General features: G+C 50.3%; 4 protein-coding genes across 31 annotated transcripts; all 4 read left to right on the forward strand.

The window, feature by feature from the left end:
* The first annotated feature begins 161 nt into the window (after nucleotides 1–161).
* Nucleotides 162–4755, forward strand: LOC146760514 (uncharacterized). Its single transcript, XM_085550880.1, has 2 exons — nucleotides 162–3044; nucleotides 3490–4755. The coding sequence occupies exon 1, from the start codon at nucleotides 162–164 to the stop codon at nucleotides 1101–1103; it is 942 nt and encodes a 313-aa protein (XP_085407006.1). The 3' UTR covers nucleotides 1104–3044; nucleotides 3490–4755.
* An 848-nt stretch (nucleotides 4756–5603) lies between these two features.
* Nucleotides 5604–11138, forward strand: CCDC61 (coiled-coil domain containing 61). Of its 23 annotated transcripts, none has more exons than XR_014947435.1 (14): nucleotides 5604–6103; nucleotides 6632–6820; nucleotides 6892–6974; nucleotides 7045–7199; nucleotides 7497–7601; nucleotides 7680–7776; nucleotides 7849–7931; nucleotides 8019–8134; nucleotides 8209–8287; nucleotides 8387–8478; nucleotides 8624–8696; nucleotides 8796–8859; nucleotides 8960–8999; nucleotides 9121–9381. XR_014947435.1 is itself a non-coding variant. In XM_015873892.3 (14 exons), exons 2-14 carry the CDS (start codon nucleotides 6673–6675, stop codon nucleotides 9216–9218), a joined length of 1212 nt encoding a protein of 403 aa, XP_015729378.2. In that variant the 5' UTR covers nucleotides 5604–6103; nucleotides 6632–6672; the 3' UTR covers nucleotides 9219–9381. The 23 variants fall into 23 exon arrangements, 20 of the variants coding, with proteins under 20 accessions (XP_015729378.2, XP_085406988.1, XP_085406992.1 ...); XR_014947437.1 differs by having other exon boundaries at nucleotides 5604–6012; XR_014947436.1 differs by having other exon boundaries at nucleotides 5604–5664.
* Nucleotides 11139–13117: 1979 nt separating this feature from the next.
* IMP4 (IMP U3 small nucleolar ribonucleoprotein 4) lies at nucleotides 13118–18654 on the forward strand. 6 transcript variants are annotated; one of them, XM_085550876.1, is made up of 9 exons: nucleotides 13118–13154; nucleotides 13247–13355; nucleotides 14082–14165; nucleotides 14819–14994; nucleotides 15254–15386; nucleotides 15646–15800; nucleotides 16492–16586; nucleotides 16746–16816; nucleotides 17055–18654. In XM_085550876.1, exons 4-9 carry the CDS (start codon nucleotides 14944–14946, stop codon nucleotides 17471–17473), a joined length of 924 nt encoding a protein of 307 aa, XP_085407002.1. In that variant the 5' UTR covers nucleotides 13118–13154; nucleotides 13247–13355; nucleotides 14082–14165; nucleotides 14819–14943; the 3' UTR covers nucleotides 17474–18654. The 6 variants fall into 6 exon arrangements, 4 of the variants coding, with proteins under 4 accessions (XP_085407002.1, XP_085407003.1, XP_032302998.1 ...); XM_085550877.1 differs by having other exon boundaries at nucleotides 17695–18654; XM_032447107.2 differs by having other exon boundaries at nucleotides 14885–14994.
* Nucleotides 18655–19036: 382 nt separating this feature from the next.
* LOC146760515 (uncharacterized) lies at nucleotides 19037–22437 on the forward strand. The gene is made up of 2 exons (XM_085550875.1): nucleotides 19037–20292; nucleotides 20824–22437. The coding sequence occupies exons 1-2, from the start codon at nucleotides 19037–19039 to the stop codon at nucleotides 20858–20860; spliced, it is 1293 nt and encodes a 430-aa protein (XP_085407001.1). The 3' UTR covers nucleotides 20861–22437.
* The last annotated feature ends 120 nt before the right edge of the window (nucleotides 22438–22557 follow it).

Genomic DNA, 22557 nt, shown 5'->3' on the forward strand with positions numbered 1-22557 from the left:
CAGAAGATAATGTGGGCAGCCGCTAAAGCATGGGGGCTGCCTGTACAACTATCTGATATCGTTCAAGCATGTCAGGATTGTGATGCTTGCTCAAAGATGAGACCGAGACCGTTGCCTGAAACAACATCCCACATTGCTAGAGGATATAGTCCTCTTCAGAGATGGCAGGTCGATACCTTGGGCCCCTCCCTCGGTCTGAGGGGGCGAGATATGCCCTGACCTGCGTTGACACTGTAAGTGGACTGCTGCAAGCCTATCCTGTACCAAAGGCAAATCAAGCATACACAATTAAGGCACTTACTAAACTGATGTCTGCATACGGGACACCTCAAGTTATCGAGAGTGACCAAGAGACTCACTTCACTGGAGCGATGATACAGCACTGGGCAGAAGAAAACAACACTGAATGGCGATTCCACCTGCCATATAACCCAACAGGGGCAGGCCTTATTGAACGTTATAATGGTATCCTTAAGGCTGCCCTGAAGACAGACTCTCAGTCCCTGCAGGGGTGGACAAAAAGATTATATGAAACCGTGCGGGACCTGAATGAAAGACCTCGGGATGGCAGACCCAGTGCCCTGAAAATGTTACAAACTATATGGGCCTCCCCTCTTAGGATCCAAATTACAGGCACCGATAATAAGGTAAAACCGCAGGTTGGTACTGAAAATAATCTTCTGCTCCCTGCCCCTGAGAATTTAGAACCGGGAATCCATAAGATAAATTGGCCTTGGAAGGTGCAGGTAGGACCCAAATGGTGTGGCCTACTTGCACCTTGGGGGAGATTATTGGAGGTGGGAGGTTCAGTCACCCCCTCGGTGATAGGTACATGGCCTACTGACATCGTGGTCAATACTCCGGCCTTTATTGCTAAAGGAACACCTATTATGTCCCTATGGCAGATCAAGACTCCTCCTCTGGTGCCAGATATAGTTATACAGCCACAGATATCTGGCCAGAGGGTATGGTATCGGAGGCCGGGACATAATCCAGTACAAGCAGAAGTATTGACCCAAGATAAGAATACGGCCTGTATCTTGCCCTGCAGGGCGGATCTTCCCCTCCTAGTACCCTTGAAACATCTGTATTGCTCCCCTTAAGATTGATTCTAAGCCTCTAGGACAATTACTCTGGCGGACCTGCACTTCAAGATGATTTGTCTCCGGTAACATCTATCAAGCACTGGCCCATGGAAGATCATAAACACCCATCCAATCATCATCATTTGAATAATATCAACATCTAATGCGACGGGAGATTGTATCAACGTCGTGATTGGGTCTCTGTAATAAGGGGAACTCACCTAATCATTGGTTCACGTTGTGAAGGGGTGGAGTGTATGGGAGATCACAGTGTGAATCACTGATTAATCAGCTGAGGCAAGTGTGGGGTCAGCTGTGGGAACACAGGTGAAAGTTATGTAGCTGTGCTCCCTGGAGGGGTGCAGTTCGACTCCACCTCCTCTGAGACCTCATTTAAGGGCTGACCCTCACTGAGGCAGCATCTCTTGGAGATCGCTTGCCAGGGAGGATCGCCTCAGCTCTGGTGAGTTCCCTTTTCCTTATACCTTCTGTATTTCTACCATTTTGCTTGTAATTGCTATTCTTGTTAGTACCAGCATAGTTACTGCCAATACAGTTGCAAACAGTGACAGTTACTCTATGACCCCTCACTACTGGAAAATTGTGTTAAGAATGATCCTCTCTCCTACGCAATACACCGTGTTTGTGACTGAATACCGGCTACATAATTTGACTGATACCTCTTTGCCTCAAACTGGGACAAATCCATGTGGCACAGCACCTCTTCAACTGTGTCAGACAGATGTCACTCACGTTCCTGAATTTGGCCGTCTAAAATATGCACATGTAACGATAGATACTCATTCTTCTTACGTATTTGCCACAGCACATACAGGTAAACACAGTCATGACACCCGTAAATACTGGTTATCTGCTTATGCTGCTATAGGAATTCCACATAGTACAAAAACAGATAATGGGCCTGCGTATACCTCTAAGGCCACTCAAACTTTCCTCCAAGAAGGGTGTGTTAAACATACTACAGCCATTGCTCATTCTCCCACTGGACAAGCTATCACTGAGCACATTTATCAAACATTGAAATCCATTCTTATTATTAAACAAAAAAGGGGGAATATGGGAGACACACTACAAGAAATATTATGCAAGGTTTTGCTTGTTTTGTTTGTGCTGAATTTTTTGAATCGTGTTCATAGAGATACAGCTTATGTGGATTGTCATTTTGAGGCTTCCCCAGTGTTAAAGGAACAGCCTATGGTTAATGTTTGAAAAATGGCCACAGGACTTTGGGACTGTCCCCTACCACTGACAATTTGGGGTCGTGAATATGCTCGTATTTTCACAAGGACCGGCCCTATGTGATTTCCAGCATGATATGTTTGGTCTCATCTGAAGGCAGAAAATAGCATCCAGCCTTTATAGTAAATGTAATTGTGTGTTTCTTACTTAGTGATATTGCTTTGTAACTTGCTATGTTATAGATAATATTACTAATAGTTTGACATAGTGTGTGATTTTCTGTTTTACTAATGCAGTCTCAAGATTTAGAGTTTAAGGCATTAGCTAGGATGTTGTGTGCTTCTTCTATTTTAGTAATAGATCAGATGTGTATTAAACAGGATTTGATCTAATCAATGCTAGAATCTACAGGAATAGCTCTTTTAATGTTTTAGTACTGTTTGGTTATGATGTTATTAGCCTATTAGTTAGCTTTTCTTAATTTGCAAAGACAAAACCTGGAAAGGAATCCCAGGCAAAGAGATGACCCTGTATCATAGAACGGATACCTCTTTTACATCCAATTAATTGGGATCTGAAAATATAACCATGCATCATTTTAGACAAAAGTGCACGCTAATAGAACTAAATTTGATGGTTTATTCTGTTTTCCAAGCAGGTGTTCCACTTGGGCTCTATATCACGCACTGGCCATGCGGATGTGGTGTACAACTGGAAGAAATCCTTCAGACCCTGAATGCAGGAGAGAATCTGTGATGGGTGAGAGAGGAAATGTGCACCTTGAAGCAGGGGACGCCCTGCTGGCACTACCTGTCACATCCAACACCAACATGGCTTGCTGTTTCTCAAGGGTCAATAAGTATTAATGCCCCTAGTGATACTCTAGTACATTTGTCCTCTAAAATTGGTTCTATTTGACATGCTATTCCATTAAATTGTGCGATCATTAATCAATTATTAGCCCAGATAACTCAGTTGGTAGAGCATGGTTATGAACATCTTAAAAGCATTTACTGCACAAATTTTAGTGGTCATTAAAAATCAATATACATGTTTACAACTCCATAGGAAAAAGTGGCTAGCTTAAACATACTCCAATATGTTTGGAGCATCACAAAAGAGGAACTAATGACATGCAGTCCCTTGTAGAACAAATTTACTAGAGGAAACATTTTTTCTTTTTTTTTTTTTTTTTCTTCAATAGAGAGAAAAAAAGTAAAAGAAAACAAAGCTCAGCAGTTGTTGCAGAACGGCGGGAGAAAAGCAGACGACCACACCTGTCATTGACATATGATCAGCTAATCTCGTTTATTCCTTGGCTGCGTGTACCTTTATAATACGGATAATTAGCTCATACATATTGCAAAAGTGGAGCTCATCATTGGTTCCCAATTACATACCATCCCCGAGTATCTTTGCAGCTTGTTGTTATCATCCTTTAAGTTACTCCCTTGCCGAGTTCACAAAACCATGGTTAGTTTCTCACCATCCCAGGGCATCCTGTTGATCTCACTGTCCTTGCAGGTGGCATGGCTGCTTGATTAACTGCACCGTGTTTACGACCCTTCTCAGCTAGCTGTAAAAAACACTCTCTACAAGCAGTGTTTATAAAATATACCGGAGTATTGGCAGTCCGCCTGGACTTTCAAGGTCAAGCTCGCAGGTGCAGAATCGCAAACCTAAGATAGCTCCTTAACAGGGAAAAAAACTCGTAGCTCTGTTAAAAGCTAAAAGAGCAACAGAAGAAAACACAGAAAAAACAGCAACTCAATTTGCCCGCATTCTCCACCAAAATCTGTCTCGCTTTGAACGGAAAAAAAAAAAATCCACCTGCGTCCGTGACAGGGGCCGTGGGCCCCGGAGGGGCCCTAGGCCGAAAGGAAAAAGTTAATTAGGAAAAGAAAACAGCGGCAACGATCTAAGGAGGCAAATTACATTTAGTTATATTACATTTAATTGTACTATTTAGTTATCATAGTTTTATATATGTGTATATATATATTAATGTGTATATATATACACATGTATATATATATTAACCATGATGTAATAATGTAGAATAAGGGGTGGAATGTCATGGTTTGGTGGTGTTGCTGTCAATATTCCATATCATAACATCATGCGCAGTATGGATTATTGGAAGGTTCATGCTCCGGTTCTGTGGAATGGCAGCGTCTCGAATGCTCAGCTCTCGGAGGAGAACTACATATCCCAGAGGACGTCACGGCCAGAGATAAGTCACAGGAGGAGGACATATATAATCTCGCTCCCAGGCTGGAGTTCTTTCTCTCTCTCAGGCTCTCAAACAGTGGGAAGCGTTCCAGCCGTGTTGCCTAGAGTTCACAGTAGGCCTCTCGGTTTTCGGGGACTCTCTCTGTTTTGTTCGATTTATTAGCCTCAATCATATTGTATTATATTGTGTTATCTTGTATTCCGATATCATATTTAGTAAAATAAGTTTTCCTCCTTATATTGCTGCTGCTGTTCTTTTTTCCCATTCCCCTTTTCCCTTCCTTTCATGGCCGGGGGGACCTACGGGGCGGCTCCCCCCTGTCACGGGCACAGGTAAATCTAAGTAACCTGTAACACATATATAAACAAGGATCAGAGGATTGAGACAGGTTTAGGAAAATTGGCAAGAAACAAAAGTCTTGTATGAAGTAAGCAGGGAAACACCAACTGGGGAACAGCTTTCTCTGGACTATGGGATAAACTTAATAGTTGGTTCCGAAATCTCAGATGGCTAAAGCAACTTTTCTTGGCAAGTACAGCTCAATCCTTCTTGGTAGGTTTTATGTGTTTAGTGCTAAGGTGCTCAATATGCTTGTTCCCTTGTGTCAGCACACAGGGAAGGAATATAAAAAGTGGAAGAAGAGGTACGAGCTGAGACAAAAGGTAGAAAGCAGAGCCTACTTTCAGAAGTCGTTAAGGAGGAATGGGAAAATCTAGCAGGTAGAAGTCCTACTAGATTGAACAAAAGGGGGGAAGAGTAAGAAAGGATTCACAGAAGCCAGGAAATTGGAGGGTAATAAAAAAGAAACCCGGCGAACCGGGCACCCCCTGACGGTCTGAGCATGCGCAGAGCAGGCAACCGTTCTTCCTTCTGGGGTTTGAGTGGCAGTTGTCACAGCCACTGCTGGCCCGCTGACTGCGCGGAGGGGCGGGGCCAGAGCCGACGGGACTCACTCAAAAGTGCCCGAAGGAGGAGGCGGGGGGACGTGTGGGCAAGAGGTCAGCAACGAGAGCCAATCAGTGTGCTGGGTGGGGTAGCGCCAGCCAATCGGATTGCTGGAGGGGCGGGACAGTGGTCCGGGCGTTAGAGCGGCGGGCGGAGGGGTGGCGTTGTGTTCGGCGCTCGGCGTGGTGTGTGTTCGGCGTGGTGCGTGTTCGGCGCTCGGCGTTGTGTGTGTTCGGCGTTGTGTGTGTTCGGCGCTCGGCGTTGTGTGTGTTCGGCGTGGTGCGTGTTCGGCGCTCGGCGTGGTGTGTGTTCGGCGTTGTGTGTGTTCGGCGTGGTGTGTGTTCGGCGCTCGGCGTGGTGCGTGTTCGGCGCTCGGCGTGGTGTGTGTTCGGCGTTGTGTGTGTTCGGCGCTCGGCGTTGTGTGTGTTCGGCGCTCGGCGTTGCGCGGTGTCGCTGCGGGGCAGGACGGGGCCTTGGCATTCCCAGCCCGGACTCCGCAGCGTCCCTGGAGCTTCGCGGCCTGCGGGGGCACCCGAAGTTCCGGTCCTGGTAGCAACACCCGTGCCCTCCCCCAGACCCCATCTCCAGATCGTGCCCCCTTCCTCCTTCAGCCCCCACTGCTTTCTAACCCTTTTATCAGGTATCTCTCTCCCTTGGAACACCCCCCCCCCCCCAAGTCTCTGAACACCCCTCGCTTTATGTGCGCCCAGTGCCGTATCCCCCCTTCTCCTAGGCTGCCTTTCCTCACAGCTCAGCCCCTGGCCCTGTTACCAGCCCACCCATTTTCCAGCACCCCCATCTTCTCAGGTTCTCTGTTTTCCCAGCGACATCCCCTCTTTTCCCTGACACCCCTTCCTCAAAGTTCTGCCCACCTCAACACCCTGCACCCAGCCCTCCTTCCCAGACCCCCCACTCCCATCCTCTAGGGCCCCCCTTTCCCCTCTCCTGTGTCACCCCTTTCACAGGCATCCTTCCATTCATTAGCGTTCTCATCTCATGCCTTGATTTCCCCCCACATTCTCAGACACTTCCTCCACGGATTCTTGCCCCCTCACCCAAAGCCTTTAGGCCCTCCTCCATTCCCCCAGTTACTTCTCTCCATTTTTTCCCCGTCTCCAGGGGGGAGATCTCCTAATCTCCTGGTATCCCCCCTTTTTCCATCCCTTAGGACCCCGTCAGTCCCTAGCCACCTGTTGCTCTCTGGCAACTATGGAGGAGCCACGGTGCCTACAAGCCAACTGCTTCTTCCGTGGCAAGGAGCACAGCATCCAGCTGAGTGTGAGCCAAGCAGCGCTGGAGGTGGAGGTGGAGGAACGCCACAGCACCAAGCGCTGGCGGGGCCACTTTGATGCTACCTGTGAGCTGCCCAGGGGTCTCTGGAGCAGGTCCCTGAGACTCCCAGCCATTGACAGTCTCCCCTGTCCACAGCTGTCGAGGACCTGACACGCAAAACGGGCAACTTCAAGCAGTTTGGGATCTTCTGCAGCATGCTTGAAGCAGCAGTAATGAAGGTGGGGAGTGATGGTTTTGGGAGCTGGAGGGGGTGTTTGGGGATCCCAGTCCTCACGTCCCACCCCACAGAGCAGTGAGGCTGTCAGCCTGGAGCTACTCACCTACCATGACCTGGAGGCCCTGCGGAGCTGTAAGGCAGGGGTAGCTACACGTGTGCCCCACTCAACCTCGCCACTTAGCAGCAAGCGGTACCTCATACTCATCTACTGCGTCGAATTTGACAGGTGACAGGAGGCAGCATGCAAAAATGGCAAAAAGTGGGGACATTGAGAGGAGACCACCCAGCAGGGGCATCAAGGGGCTGAGGACACTGGCATGGGGACAGTGAAGGTCCAGGGGCACTGATTGTGGAGGCAGCATGGGATCGGGGACGTTGATGGGGGTACACACAGGGGCTGGAGACATTAGTGGGGATACACTGTGACACTGAGGAGAGTGATGTGGGGACAGCAAGACTGGGAGGAAAGTATGGGGTTGGGGACATGGTGGCACTGAAACTGTGCTGTCTCTGTGTTCCCCAGGATCCACTACCCGCTGTCATTGGCCTACGTTGGTGAGGCAGACGTTGCTGCACTGCGACGCCTGGTGCAGGAGCAGCAGGATGAACTGGCACAGCTGCGGGATGAGTGAGTGCAGCTGCTCCATGTGTCCCTTCTGTGACATTATCAGTGCAACAAAGGGACAGCACACTGTGCCTTGCACAGATTACAGCGGGCGCAGCAGGAAGTGTGGAGGCTGGAGGATGAACGGCTGCAGGACAAGGCCTGGCATCAGAAGAAGCAGCAGTGGATGTCCAAGGAGGTGCGCAGGATGAGGCTGGGGACATGAGCATGCCGTTGCACTGTCACGGCTCTGTTATGGCTCCTTCCCCAGCTGACAGAGGTGAAGGCGGCTGAAAAGATGCTGCGGATGCGTGTGAAGACACTGACAGCTGAGCTGGCAGCGTGCAGGAAAGGGTAAAGTGGTGATAGAACTGGGGACAGGATCGGGAACAGCACTGCCACATCCCCATCCCCACCTCACCACATTTGTCCTTCCCACAGGCGCAGCACATCAGCCACAGCACGAGGCCTCCCACGAGATCGCCACCGCTCTAAATCTCAGGACAGCCGCAGTAGCAGCCAAGGCTGCCTGCCACCACAGTCCCCATCTCCTGCAGGTGAGGGACACAGGGAGTGGGGACCTTCCTGGGACCTCCTCCCAATGTTCTCCCTCCCCTTCTGTTTTCCCTAGGTTCACGGCCACCACGCTTCAACCCCACAGCCTTTGTGAGAGCCCGCGAGCAACGGCGGCAGGAGACAGAGCTCCAAAGGTAAATGGTTTCACAGCCATGCCACAGTGCCCTCACTCACTGACAGTTTTTTTGGAGGGGTAGGGAAAAGCACCTCTCTGTGCTCCCTGCTCCCCGCAGCACATGATTTCCTGGGTGCAGGCAGAAGCTGCAGCGTGGGACGGTGTCAAGCGGTGACAACTGTAGGAGGAGGTGCAGGCGCAGCTCTTCAGGTAGGTAGAGGGCACTTAAGGTTTGAGGGACACCCAGTGGGCCTGGGGCACTCAGTACACCTGAGTGACACCCAGCAGGTCTTGGGGCACCTATTAGGTCTGGGGTCTGCCCTCAAACCTTCCATCAAACCCTTTTTCCCTGCAGCTGAAAGTTTCCAGAGCCGGCGCTCAGCACTGAGCTCAGGCAGTGAGGCTGGTACATGTCCCCAGCGCCGCAGGTCAGCAGTGGCATTCACTCTAAGCACTGCAGTCCCCTCCTGGCCACCATGGTCTCCTTGCACCCCTGCCCTCTTAACCACTTCTTTCCTACAAATCAGAGGTTTGGGGGGTCCTAGCACCTGGAGTCCACTTAGTGCTTCGTCCTGCAACAGTGCTAGTGTGGTGAGTGGCTCTGGGGGGGCAGTGGTGACAGCAGGGAGTGATGGTGACACTGGGAGGGGAGCACTAGGTTGTGTGCCATCACCACCTTCTTCCCCTACAGCCATCTCACCTGGATCGGGGCCACAAAAAGCGTGGAAAAGGTGAGCCCCTCATCCTGATCTTCTGCTACCTACTGGCCTCATTTTGTGTTTTTGTTTTTTTGTTTGTTTGTTTTTTTGTGTTTTTTTTTCCTCACCCATTTTTTTCTTCCTCCCTCTGTAGAGAACCTGGGCACAGAGACTTCAGCCACACTGTCTGAAATTGATGCCCGGCTTCAAGCACTGCAGGCATATATCAGCACCCTGGGCACTCACATGTGAAGCCTCCCCGGGGGCCACTAGGAGCTCACCTCAGGGGGACCAGACCCAGGCATTGGTGTGCCACAAGGCCACCAGTGCCCAAGCAGTATCCCCACTGTCCCTCAAAGGGATCAACACTGGCAGGATGTGGTTTAATAAACGACTGCATGGTTCTGTGGGACAAGCTTTGTGTGTCCTTGTCCCTGCCCTCTGCTGACAGGATGGGGAGTGGCACCTGGCTTCTAGCCCCCACTGCCCCATAGCCCCACACCTCACAAATGTCCTTGAAGTCTTGGCCCCAGGAACCATCCCGAACCATCAGCTGCAATCCTTAGGGTCATAGAGCCATGGAATTCTGGAAGCCCTTGGGTTGGGGAAGGGATCTTACAGCCCCCCCTTAACGTGGATAGTTTGCCCCCTACCAAGATCTGGATGCCCAGGGCCTCATCCAGACTTGGCCTGGTGCGCCTCTAGGGATGGGTCAGCCCCAGCTTTTCTAGGCAGCCTGTGCCAGTGCCTCATTGCCTTCTGAGTAAATATTTTTTTCCTAACCTCTAACCTAAATCTCTCCTCTTAGTTTAAAACTGTTACCCCTTTTCTTCTCACTATCAGACTGTGTAAAATGTTGATCTTCCTGTTTTATAATGTCCCTTTACATATTGGAAAGCTGTAATGAGGTCTCCCTAGAGTCTGCTCCAGGCTGAACACTCCCAGCTCCCTCAGCCTGTCTTCATGGTAGAAGTGCCCCCAGCCCACTGAGCATCTTTGTGGAATTGCCCTGATGCAACTGCAACAGCATAAGCCTGCCCTTTGCTTTGTTAAACATCAGTAGGTTCCATTATTCAAGCCTCTCCAGGTCTCTCTGAATGGCATCCTCTCCCTTCTGCGTTGTCAACTGCAGCACTCAGCTTGGTGTCATCAGCAAACTTGCTGAGGGTGTGCTCAGTCTCACTGGGTTATTGATAAAGTAGTTGAAGAGCACTGGTCCTGAGATGGAGCCCTGGGGAACACCGCTTATCACTGGCCTCTACTGGGAAAAAGAGTCACTGACCACAGCCTCGTGGCTAGGACCATCCAACTAATTCCTTATCCACTGAATAGTCCAGCCATAGATCCATATCTGCAATTAGAAATAAGGATGTGGTGTGGGACCATACCAAAAGTCCAGGCAGATTACATCGGTTGCCCTTTCTTTGTCCACTGATGCAACCGTTCCGTCATAGAAGGCCATTAGATTAGTCAGGTACAATCTGCCCTTGGTGAAACTATGCTGGCTGTCCTGGATCACCTCAAGTTGCATGTCTTAACATCTCTTCCAGGAGGATCTGCTCCACAGTCTTCCCAGGCATAGACATGAGGATCACTGCCCTGTAGTTCCTGGAGTCTTCCTTTTACCCTTCTTAAAAAAAAAAAAAAAAAGAAAAAAAAAAAAAGAGTGTTGTTTCCTTCTTTTCACGTGGGCTTCACCTGAGAGTCATAACTCTTCAAATATGGTGGAGTGGCATGGCAACCATGGTAGCTAGTCCCATCAGAGCCCTGGGAAGCATGTTGTCCAGCCCTATAGGCTTGTACACGTTTAGTTTCATAAGGTGGTCTGGAAACACTTATTTTACTCGTAGAGTGCTCTTCCCAAGCATTGACAGAGACTTTGTTGTTCTTGTTTTCACAGAATCACATAATCACAGAATGACCCGGGTTGGAAGGGACATCAAGGATCATGTAGTTCCAACCCCCCTGCCTAGCAGGGCCACCAAACATACACCTTTACTAGATCAGGTTGCCCAGAGCCCTGTCCAACCTGGTCTTGAACACCTCCAAGGACGGGGCATCCACAACCCCCCTGGGCAGCCTGTTCCAGGGCCTAACCACTCTCCTAGTAAAGAACTTCCCCCTAACATCCAACCTAAATCTTCCCTCTTTTAACTTAAAACCATTTCCCCTAGTCCTGCTATTGTCAGCCCTTTCAAAGAGTTTACTTCCCACATGGGAGTAAGTTCCCTTCAGGTATCGAAAGGTTGCAATGAGGTCACCCCACAGCCTTCTCTTCTCCAGGCTGAACAAGCCCAACTCCCTCAGCCTGTCCTCATAGGGGAGGTGCTCCAGCCCCCTGATCATCTTCCTGTCCCTCCTCTGGACCCTTTCCAAAATCTCCATGTCTTTCTTGTACTGAGGGCTCCACACCTGGACACAGTACTCCAGATGGGGCCTCACAAGAGCAGAGTAGAGAGGGACAATCACCTCCCTATCCCTGCTGACCACCCCTCTCCTGATGGAGCCCAGGATCCCATTTGCTTTCCGGGCTGCCAGAGCGCACTGCTGGCTCATGTTAAGTTTCTCATCTATCAGGACCCCCAGGTCCTTCTCTACCAAGCTGCTCTCAAGGACCACTCCTCCCAGCCTTTACAGGTGCGTGGGGTTCTTCTGGCCCAAGTGCAAAACCTTGCATTTTTCTGTGTTGAACCTCATTAGGTTCACCCGAGCCCAGCTTTCCAGCCTGTCAAGGTCCCTCTGAATGGCATCCCTTCCTTCCACCGTATCGACTGCACCACTCAGCTTGGTGTCATCAGCAAACTTGCTGAGGGTGCACTCCATTCCCTCATTGATGTCATTAATAAAGATGTTAAAGAGCACCGGTTCCAAGACAGACCCTTGAGGGACACCGCTGGTTACCGGCCTCCACCTGGACATAGAGCCATTGACCACCACCCTCTGTCTGCGGCCTTTCAACCAATTGCTTATCCATCGAGTTGTCCACCCATCAAATCCACTTCCCTCCAATTTGGAGATGAGGATGTGATGGGGGACCATGTCAAAGGCCTTGCTCAGGTCCAGGTAAATGACATCGGTCGCCTTCCCTTCGTCCACCAACGCCGTCACTCCATCATAGAAGGCCACAAGATTAGTTAAGCATGACCTTCCCCTGGTGAAGCCGTGCTGGCTGTCTCGGATCACATGCTCATTCTTTATGTGATGGAGCATGTTGTCCAGGAGGATCTGTTCCATCATCTTCCCAGGCACAGAGGTGAGACTCATCAGCCTGTAGTTCCCCGGGTCCTCCCTGCTCCCCTTCTTGTAAATGGGAGTGACGTGACCCTTCCTCCAATCATCCGGGACCTCACCTGACAGCCACGACTTCTCAAATATGATGGAGAGCGGCTCAGCAACCACCTCAGCCAGCTCCTTCAGGACCCTGGGATGCACGCCATCTGGCCCCATAGCCTTGTACTCATTCAGTCTAAGGAGGCACTCTCGGACTTGCTCTACCCTTACAGTGGGGAGGGATTTACCTCCTTGGTCCCCACATGGAGGTATGGGGGTGCAAGAGCTAGGGACGTGAACAAGACTAGAATCCTGGCCACCAGTGAAGACCGAGGTGAAGAACTCATTCAGCACCTCAGCTTTCTCTTCATCTGTTGAAGCCAGTTCTCCTTTTAAATTTACCAAAGTAGGTACGCCCGTTTTGGCCTGTCTCTTCTGGCCAATGTACCTGTAGAAGGTTTTCTTATTGTTTTTCACGTCCCTCGCCAAGTTCAGTTCTGCCTGCGCCTTGGCTTTCCTGATCCCAAGTCTGCAAGTCCAGACGGTATCCCTGTATTCTTCCCAGGTTTTGGCTTGGTGGTTTTTTTTCCACTCATATTTGGATGAGGCTGTCCATGACAGCGTGCAGATAAAATTTCCTACCATCACTTCTGTGTCTCTCCCCACTTCTGTGGGGCGGGACCTCGAGAGAGGTCGACTGACAGGCGAGCAAAACCTGTTCAGCCGCCATTTTGGATGAGGGCGCCGCTCTGCCATCCCGGCCGCCATATTGGAGGTGCCTTACTAGCACGGGGCGCTCTGATTGGTCCTTGCCATCCGAACCAATCAACGGCGGCGGTGTTTGGAGGCGGCGGTGTGCGGAGGCGGCGGTGTGCGGAGGCGCCGGTGTGAGGGGGGAGCGGCGCGGCTGCAGCCATGGTACGGGGCGGTGTTGGTCGGGTTGCGGACGGAGGTTGTTTTGTCCCTGCGGCGGCTCCCGTCTCTCTCAGTGTCCTCTTGTCTGTTTTTAGCTTCGCCGCCAGGCCCGAGAGCGCCGTGAATACCTGCAGCGCCGGGCGCAGGAGGAGCGGCTGCGGCGGCAGCAGGACAAGAAGGAGCAGCTGCGACAGGCCCTGGATGGTGAGGAGCAGAGCGGTCAGATAGAGCGTGTAGATAGGGGTGTCAGTGCCGAATATGGGGGTTGTGGGGATAAATATGGGATGGGAAGTAAGTTATGGTGTGGATGGGGGTAAATTTGTGGTGCTTGGGAGCAGGTAGGGGATGTAATGGGCAAATATGGGGTGTCGGGAACAAATGTGAGGTATGTGGGAGTAAATAGGCAGGACGTGGCAGTAAATATAGGGTCCAGATGGAGCACGTGTGGGCCAAATAGGGCATATGGGGGCAGATTTGGGGTGCTGAGGGCAGATATAGGGTGAGGGGGGGCAAATTTGGCTTGGGAGGGCAGGTATGGGGGCGAGTATAGGGACTCTGGAGACAGATGTGAAGTGGATAGGGAAATGTAGGATAAGTGGGACAAATACGGGCTGACGGACAAATCTATGGAAGGGGAGCTGTAGAGCACATACAGGGTTTTGAGAAGCAAAATAATGGTTGTCGGGGTAAATATGTTGGATGTGGGGGCAAATGGGGGGCATGGAGGATAATTTGTGGGTGTAGAGAGGGGAAGTATCACATAAGGGGGCAAATTTGAGGTGCACAGGAGCAAATACAGGATGTGAAGGGGACAGTATGGCCTGCAGAACATAGAGGGGGGAGGTATAAAGGGGTTCTGGTTTGGGTTATGGAGTATTTGGGGTTCTTTCTGCCCCTCTCCCCCATGCAATTTTTGTTCCCCCTTCCCAGAGAACCGACTGCTGCCCACTGAGCTGAGGCGCCAGGCACTGGCCTTGCAGAAGGAGCTGGAGTTTGAGACTCCAGGGGAAAGTGGTGAGTGACAGAATGCCCTAAAAATGAGGCTGGGATTAGCAGAAATCTGTGACCCCAAGGAGCAAGTGATTTACCTGCATGAACCCTATAATTAGGAGGGTGCTTGGGTGAATTCTCCTCAAAATGGATAGGCCTGCTTCGTTCTCACAGTTGGGGGATTTGCTGTGATTTTGGCAAAATTATGTTTACCCAAATCATGCACAAAACGAGGAGTGGATTTGCCTGAATCTTCCCCAGAGTGGAGAGCAAATTGCCTGAATTTCTCTTGAAATGGAGGACATGTTTTTATGACCTCCCCCACAAACAACAGATTTTCAGTTCCTCTCAGAATGGCAGTGTTTGTCCAAATTCCTCCTCCCCAAATGGGGAGTAGATTTTTATGATTCTTCCCCAAAATGGGCAGCAGATTTGACCTTTTTTTTTTTTTTTTTCTTAAATTGGAAGTGGATTAGACTGAATCAGCCTCAAAACGTGGAGCAGATTTATCTGAGTCCTTCCTAAAATGAGAAACAGGTTTTTCTAAAATGACAAACAGGTTTTCTGCAATTCCTCTCAAGTTGAAGAATGAATTTGGCTGAATTCTCATCAACAGGGATAGCAGATTTACCCAGTTCTTAAAATTAGAGGTAGATTTCTATGAATCTCTCCCCAAGGGGGCTGGGTTTGCCCTGCCTGCACTCCCTGCTGAGAGGGGTATCCTGACCAAGCCCTGCCCCCAGGTGTGACAGGCAGCCAGGACGATGAGTACCGGTGGGCTGGGCTGGAGCCCCCCAAGGTGATGGTGACAACCTCACGCGACCCCAGTGCCCGCCTCCGTGTCTTTGCCAAGGTGGGTGATGCCTCTGTTGTTGGTGAGGCTTATGGGGTGGAGTGTGGCTTAGGTAACATGGGTGGGGCTTTGAGTTAGCTCCACCGCCAGACTTTGTGCTTTGTTCTTTAGGTTGGGTCTAGGGTGGGTGAGTGAAGCTTGAATGGTGCTCCCTATGGGCCTGAGTCCACACTAGGATGTGGATTCTGACTCACTGGGGTGGGTGGGACATTTGTGGGTGTGGTTCAGGTGGTAGGTGTGGCTTCTGCCTCACCCCCAGGAGCTGTGCCTGGTGATCCCAGGGGCAAGGCGGCTGAACCGGGGCCGGGCAGAGGTGGGGGCCCTGGTGAGTGCGTGCCGGGCGGCTGGTGTCACTGACCTGCTGGTGCTGCACGAGACCCGTGGATGTCCTGGTGAGATGGGCTGGGGACTTGGGAAAGGGCTGGGGCCATAGGAGGTGTCCTCTGCTGGGGGAAAATGTGTTGAGGAGCCTGTGTTGGGCTGGGAAAGGGTGAGGCTAATGGGATACGGAGGCTAATGCTCCGTGAGGGATGGGGCTAATGGGAAAAGGGTTGGCTAATGTGAAGGGGTGGAGCTGTGGGGAGGTGTGCAGGACTAAGGGAGTGGGCACGATGATGGAATGTGGCCCCTCACTGACACTGCTGTCCCCAGATGGACTGGTGCTGTGCCACCTGCCCCACGGCCCTACAGCCCACTTCACACTGAGCGGGGCTGTGCTGAGGCATGAGGTGGGGGGTCTTGGTGGTGCTCCCCTAGGAGCACCACACGTCTTGCTACACCAACTGGACAGCGCGCTGGGACGTCGGGTAAGGGAACACAGAGACATTGCAGGACATGGGGTAGTGGGGAGGGGTTATGGAGATATGGGATGTGGGGTTGGTGGGGGCACTGTGGACATGATAGGCACTGGGACATGATGGAACAGCCACACTGGAACTTCAGAAGACATGGGAATATGGGGTGACATAAGGACATAGAGGGATGTGGGGATATGGAGGGACACAGTGGCGCAGGGGATGAGGATTTTGGGAGACGTATGAGAACATGGAGAGCCATAGGGATATTGGGGGGACTTGGGATGTGTGGGACATGGACATGGAGAGACTTAAGAAACTTGGAAGACTTGTGTGCCCCGGTAGCACAGTGGTAGGAATGCCGCTTGCAACACCAGAGGCCCGGGTTCGAATCCCCCTGTGGCGCAAGTGGTAGAAGTGCCGCTCTGCTACACAGGAGGCTCAAATCCCAGGGGTTGGACTCGATGATCTCTAAGGTCCCTTCCAACCCGCACGAGACTGTGATACTGTGATATGGGAACTTGGAAGAGTATGGGGAACATTGGGGAAATGTGGATCTTGGAGGGACGTGGAGACATGATGGGGTGTGGTGACATGGGAACAAAGGGAGGGATAATGAGGAACATGGAGACTGGGACAGTGGGGACACGGGGAAACATGAGCAGCCCATTATGGTAACAATGTCCTTGTGCCTGTTCCTCAGGTGGGTACCATCCTCAAGCACCTCTTCCCTGTCCCCCGGCCCCAGACCCGCCGTGTAGTGACTTTTGCCAATGAAGATGACGTCATCCTTGTCCGGTAGGAATTCAGGGTGACCCGGGTGGGAAAGAGACACTGGGGAGGATGTCACATGTACTTTGGGGGTATTGGAGGCAATGGGAATATTGTGGAGACACTGGGGTCATGGATGGGATTAAAGAACCTTGAGAACTTTTTCAAACAGTGGTGTTCTCACAGGAACCATGTTTACCGGCGCCAGGGGAAGACAGTGGAGCTAGAGGAGGTGGGACCCCGCTTCCAACTACGCCGTGAGTGTTCCCAAGTGTCCCTGTGGTCTTCCCAGACCCCTCAGCATTTTCTGTCCCTCTCCCTGAGCCCTAATTGTCCCCAGTGTCAGACATCCCCTACTTATGTCCATGTCTTTTTTTAACCCCATTTCCCACTATGTCCCCATATCCCTGTGTTCTCCACGTGCCTGTTGTTTCCATGTCCAAAATGTGTTTCTGTCATCTGTCTTTGTCCCCAACATGGCTTCATGTCCCCCAGATCCCTGTGTCTCACCATGTTCCCCATACCCATGTCCTTTCTTGTGGCCATATTCCCATGTTTCCCATGTAACCCCATGTTGCCATTGTGTTCCCATTTCCCCATCTTGTCCCTCATCACCTATGTCGCCATATCCCCATGTTTTCCATGTTCCTTCATGTCCACACTATGTCCCCTATGTCCCTAGTGTGTCCCTGTGCCCCAACCTGTGTCGCCCATATCCCTGTCTTTTCCACATCTCCATCCTGTGTCCCCATGCCACAACAGGTTCCATTATGGCCCTTCTGTTCCCACTGTGTCCTTATATCCCCAACATATCCTTTGCGTTCCCATGTCATCGGCGTGTTCCTATTATGTCCACCATGTCCCTAGTGTGTCCTTGTGTCCTCAGCGTGTACCTGTGTCCCCCACATTGCTAGATCCCTTTGTTTCCCATGTATTAGTGTATTGCCATCATGTCACTCGGGTGCTCATGTTACCCCCATGTCTCTGTTGTGTTCTCATGTCCCCCATCATGTCCTTCTCTTCCTTGTGTTCCCAACATACCTCCATGTCCCCAGTGTCCCCATTGTGTCTCTATGTCCCTGTTGTGTGCTATGTGTCCCCATCATGTCTCCCATGTGTCCCTATCTCCCTGCAGCCTACCTGATCCGCCTGGGGACCCTGGAGCAAGGGGATGCCGCTGATGTGGAATGGCGTTGGCACCCCTACACTGCCACTGCTCGCAAGCGCCACCTGCTGAGTGCCATCTAGTGTTGTCACCTCCTGCCACAAGAACCACTGGCATCCTGCTGGCTCAGATGACATTTTCAGTAATATATATTTTCCCACTTTTTTAACATAAGAATCTGTCATTTGTTGCGTGTGTCATTTCAGTGTCATCCTTGGGTGCAGAGGGGCACTGCCTTATAAGTTTAGAAATTCAGCTCTTACAGGACCTGTTGGATGGATTCTGTAGGATGCCACATACAGTGGGACTGTTGAATTGTCCCTGTGGTGTCACAGGACATGGGTCTTAGGTCCTGCTACACAACTGTGCTATGCTACCATACTCAAAGATGTACAGAGACGGTTCTTCCTTCAGTATACCCCATCTCCAGGACATGATAGTTTTCTCTGGAGCATCCTGCTGGGTTGCAATCTACCCACCAGACAAATACATCTTTCCTGTAGGTCTTTGGGCTGTCAAGAAGCTCCATGGAGAAGGCGTCTTAGTGCTACACTGTCATGGTTTAATAATTTTGTAATTTTGTTATCAGTATTCCACATCATAACATCATATAAAGCATGAATAATTTTACTGAATCTGCAACTTACAGAAGAAGACTACATCTCCCAGGGAACAACACGAGGTCACGGGACCTGGACTCTATATTAACTCTGTCGCAGACTAGACTGACGTCTTTCGAGTTCTGGCGTTCAGGGGAGTGTGTGGGAGCCTTCACCGTCTCGCCTAAATTTCACAGTAGGCCTCTCGGTTACGGGACTCATTCTCTCTCCTATTTTGCCTGATTCGTTAGCTCAATTTTCAATTATATTATATTATATTTTATTATCCTGTATTTCGATATAGTATTTAGTAAATAAGTGTGCCTCCTTAGATCGTTGCCGCTGTTTTCTTTTCCTAATTAACTTTTTCCTTTTGGCCTAGGGCCCTCGCGGGGCCCACGGCCCCCTGTCACGGGTGCAAGTGGATTTTTCGTTCAAACCGTGACAGATTTTGGTGGAGGATGCGGGCGTATTGAGTTGCTGTTTTTCTGTGTTTTCTTCTGTTGCTCTTTTAGCTTTTAACAGGGCTACAAGTTGTTTTTCTTTGTTAAGGAGCTATCTTAGGTTTGCGATTCTGCGCCTGCGAGCTTGACCTTGAAAGTCCAGGCGGACTGCCAATACTCCGGTATATTTTATAAACACTGCTGAGCTTTGTTTTCTTTTAGTTTTTTTCTCTCTATTGAAGAAAAAAGAAAAAAAAAAAAGAAAAAAAAATGTTCCCTCTAGTAAGTTTGTTCTACCAGGGACTGCATTTCATTAGTTCCTCTTTTGTGATGCTCCAAACATATTGGAGCATGTTTAAGCTAGCCACTTTTTCCTATGGAATTGTAAACATGTATAATGATTTGAAAGCATGGTTATCAACGCTTACTTGGTATCTGCATGCAGCTCCAGAGGGAGCAACTAATGCAACTAATGCAACTAATAGTACGGAAATGGTGGTTTTTGAGCGTGCTCTTCCTTTTTTCTTTGCATCCTTTAAGCAGTCTTCGACTGACCAGTTGTCCCAGTGGACCACACTGTCAATCTTATTAATCTCCCTGAATTTACTGTTGGTTATTGTAGTGATCTCACTCAGTATCTGGATTTATAACCTCAGGAGGAAGTCTTCCCTAGAATTAGAGAATACTGAGTGGCAGGGAGTGTGGAGAGACTTTGGAGAAACTTTTAGAAGACAGACATCTTTAGTGTCATGGAGCTTTACTCCTGAACACTTAAAGAATCCCAAGAGTTTGACCGCATACTTGAGACAGGAATGTTGTGGCTCAGGCAGATCTCAGGAGGCACAAATGACTTGGGGCCTAGCTAATGCTTATCGGGCCTTATTTAATACCATTTCTGAGAGGGAAGTTTTTGATGCTGAGAGAGGGAGTCTCAGGGCTGAGAATGAGAGTCTCCTTGATGAGAGAAATAACCTCCTACAACAACGAGACTCATTCTGGTATGAGAAAGAGAGTCTCAGAGCTGAGAGAGAAGACCTCCTATATCAACGAGACACATATTGGTATGAGAAAGAATCCCTGCAATCTAAACTCAACACTCTTCAGTCCGAGCACAACTCTCTCCGGTCTGGGCACGGCACTCTCCAGTCCGAGCACAACGCTCTCCAGTCCGAGCACAACGCTCTCCAGTCCGAGCACAACGCTCTCCGGTCCAAGCACGACACTCTCCGGTCCAAGCACAACGCTCTCCAGTCCGAGCACAACGCTCTCCAGTCCGAGCACAACGCTCTCCAGTCCGAGCACAACGCTCTCCGGTCCAAGCACGACACTCTCCGGTCCAAGCACAACGCTCTCCAGTCCGAGCACAACGCTCTCCAGTCCGAGCACAACGCTCTCCAGTCCGAGCACAACGCTCTCCGGTCCGAGCACAACGCTCTCCGGTCCGAGCACAACGCTCTCCAGTCCGAGCACAACGCTCTCCGGTCCGAGCACGATGCTCTCCGGTCCGAACACGACCATGTTTCAGGGTAACATGGCAATGCAATTGCATTCCATATCCAAAATCTGCAAGCTGGGGGCAGTTAGGAACAAGATCAACCCATTCCCCTCACCCCGCACTAAGACATTGTGAATTCCTTTGCCTCTCAGGTGACACAACAATTCACTCTGAGTGCAGAAGAAAGGCACAGGATATCTGACTTCAGAGAACACATCAGGCATGATGAGGGGAAGGAGAGCACGTAGCAAAAGCTATCCCTAAAATTTCTATTTGTGACATTTTCTATTTTGGCATTGGGGGTGCAGATGTTGCCACAAATATTTCTGCATTAGAAGCGGTTTCATGTGACAGATCCTAAAAAGAAAATCTGTCCCCACACCACCACTGCATTCCCATATACCCACTGTATGGGGACAATACTGCATCCTTGAGAGCCCATGGGCAGAAGCCCCTGCTGCTTGTGACACACTGAGTACCACAAAATGTAGCTCCAGCAATGGAGCTGATTGGATATTTTCCCCAGAGAAAGACTTGTCATTAACTTTCATATTCTGAACAGGTCCCCATGTGCAGAAGCAGCAGATGCCCAACAGTAACTCCATCACTGAGTTCCTCCTCCTGGTGTTGGCAGACACTCAGCAGCTGCAGCTCCTGCATTTCTGGTTCTTCCTGAGCATCTGCCTGGCTGCCTCATGGGCGACGGCTTCAGCAGCATAAACAGCATGCAACCACTGCCTGCACACCCCCATGTACTTCTTTCTCCTCAACCTCTCCCTCTTTGACCTGGGCTGCATCTCCACCACTCTCCCCAAAGCCATGGCAAATGCCCTCTGGGACACCAGGGCCATCTCCTATGCAGGACGTGTTGTACAGGTCTTTCTGTTTGTCTTTTTGATCTCAGCAGAATATTAGCTTCTCACCATCATGGCCTATGACTGCTGCATTGCCGTCTGCAAGCCCCTGCACTACAGGACCCTCCTTGATGGCAGAGCTTGTGTCACCATGGCAGCAGCTGCCTGGGGCACTGGGTTTCTCTATTCCCTGCTGCACACTGACAATACATTTTCACTGCCACTCTGCCATGGCAATGCTGTGGACCAGTTCTTCTGTCAACCAAGAAGATGGGGAAGGGAAAGCAGCCACTACTGAGAATTAGGGTGATGGGGAGGGGAAAGCGGGTAATAGGAAAGGTAGTAAGAAAACAAGAACTGCGTAAAGCGGGGATAGTCACCACCTGGATGCAGCAGTGTCCCGGCACATGGTGTTCTGTTAGTCCGAGGAAAGTGCAGGGGGGCGCAGCAGCAGAAGGGAGCAGCAGCAGAGTGGCTGGCCACAAGCAGCAAAGCTGGAGCAGTGCAGAGCAGGTGGTGGAGGAAACAGCAGGGTCTCACACAGCAGGCCCAAGAGAGTCCATTGGCAGCAGCAGAGCAGCAGCGAGGGATCTCTAGCCAGATACCTATCTTGTTCTTCAGCATGCCAGCATCTTCTTCAGCATGCATGTATCAGGTTGTGAGGAATCTGATGTCAGAAAACCTTGTTCACATTGTGAAGAATCTGATGTCAGAAAACCTAACTTCATGGTTGCTGATCTCTCTTTTATCCTCCTTTTTCCTGCCTACATGACATTCCTGGGTGCTTGGGTAAGGGTCAAGTGCAGCACCCCCTGAGATGGCCATCTTCCTCAAGGTAAGCCCACACAAAAGAGCACTTCAGGCCATTCTTCAGCTGGTCTCTCTCTTGTTGCCCCTGGCCTTGTCTATCTGTGTCCCTCAGACAAAGGATTTCTCAACCCTTGCCCAGGACTTGCCTGGGCTTGTCCACCGTCAGCAAACTTTGAGGCAATAGTATAGAAGCAGGGCCTCTTACTAAGACAGAAACAGAGAAAAGTAAGAGAATAGCAATAACTGCAGATAAATGCACAGATATATGGATATCCACAAGGTTTCTTTTCCTAGCATTCCCTTTCACCCCTACAAGTCAACAGAACATTCCACAAACACTCTTCATGCAGATGCTTGTCCAATCAGAGCTGTTCATTCTTCCTCTAGAGGTGTCCTTGGTTCTCATGTTGTTTATCCTGTTCCACAGCTGCTGCTCTCTGAAGTCCTTATCTTGCTCCATAGCTGCTGCTCTGTAAAAGCCTTCTTGTATTCCTACACACAACATTAATGTTAATGCTATTCACTCTGTCTGAGCTGCAACCAAAAAAAGGGAGGTCAGCATCGAAACTCTCTTCTTCTGGCTTCCCAGTGGGATGTGTGCCAGGCTCCCAACTTTCCAACCTCAAAGCTCT

Source organism: Coturnix japonica, chromosome 6 (genome assembly GCF_054131305.1).
Source record: "Coturnix japonica strain WE chromosome 6, WE-NBRP24, whole genome shotgun sequence".
NCBI lineage: Eukaryota > Metazoa > Chordata > Aves > Galliformes > Phasianidae > Coturnix > Coturnix japonica.

What these genes read in the sequence shown, in the direction of transcription:
- IMP4 (XM_032447107.2), top strand. An exon ending in GCTGCGACAGGCCCTGGATG is followed by an intron (nt 13,356 to 14,081) that starts GTGAGGAGCAGA and finishes CCCCCTTCCCAG; the next exon opens with AGAACCGACTGCTGCCCACT. An exon ending in GCCTCCGTGTCTTTGCCAAG is followed by an intron (nt 14,995 to 15,253) that starts GTGGGTGATGCC and finishes CCTCACCCCCAG; the next exon opens with GAGCTGTGCCTGGTGATCCC.
- LOC146760514 (XM_085550880.1), top strand. Translation starts at nt 162, where the DNA reads ATGGCAGGTCGATACCTTGGGCCCCTCCCTCGGTCTGAGGGGGCGAGA.
- LOC146760515 (XM_085550875.1), top strand. Translation starts at nt 19,037, where the DNA reads ATGTTCCCTCTAGTAAGTTTGTTCTACCAGGGACTGCATTTCATTAGT. An exon ending in GAACACGACCATGTTTCAGG is followed by an intron (nt 20,293 to 20,823) that starts GTAACATGGCAA and finishes TATTCTGAACAG; the next exon opens with GTCCCCATGTGCAGAAGCAG.
- CCDC61 (XM_085550852.1), top strand. Translation starts at nt 6,673, where the DNA reads ATGGAGGAGCCACGGTGCCTACAAGCCAACTGCTTCTTCCGTGGCAAG. An exon ending in TACTGCGTCGAATTTGACAG is followed by an intron (nt 7,200 to 7,496) that starts GTGACAGGAGGC and finishes TGTGTTCCCCAG; the next exon opens with GATCCACTACCCGCTGTCAT. An exon ending in ACAGTCCCCATCTCCTGCAG is followed by an intron (nt 8,135 to 8,208) that starts GTGAGGGACACA and finishes TGTTTTCCCTAG; the next exon opens with GTTCACGGCCACCACGCTTC.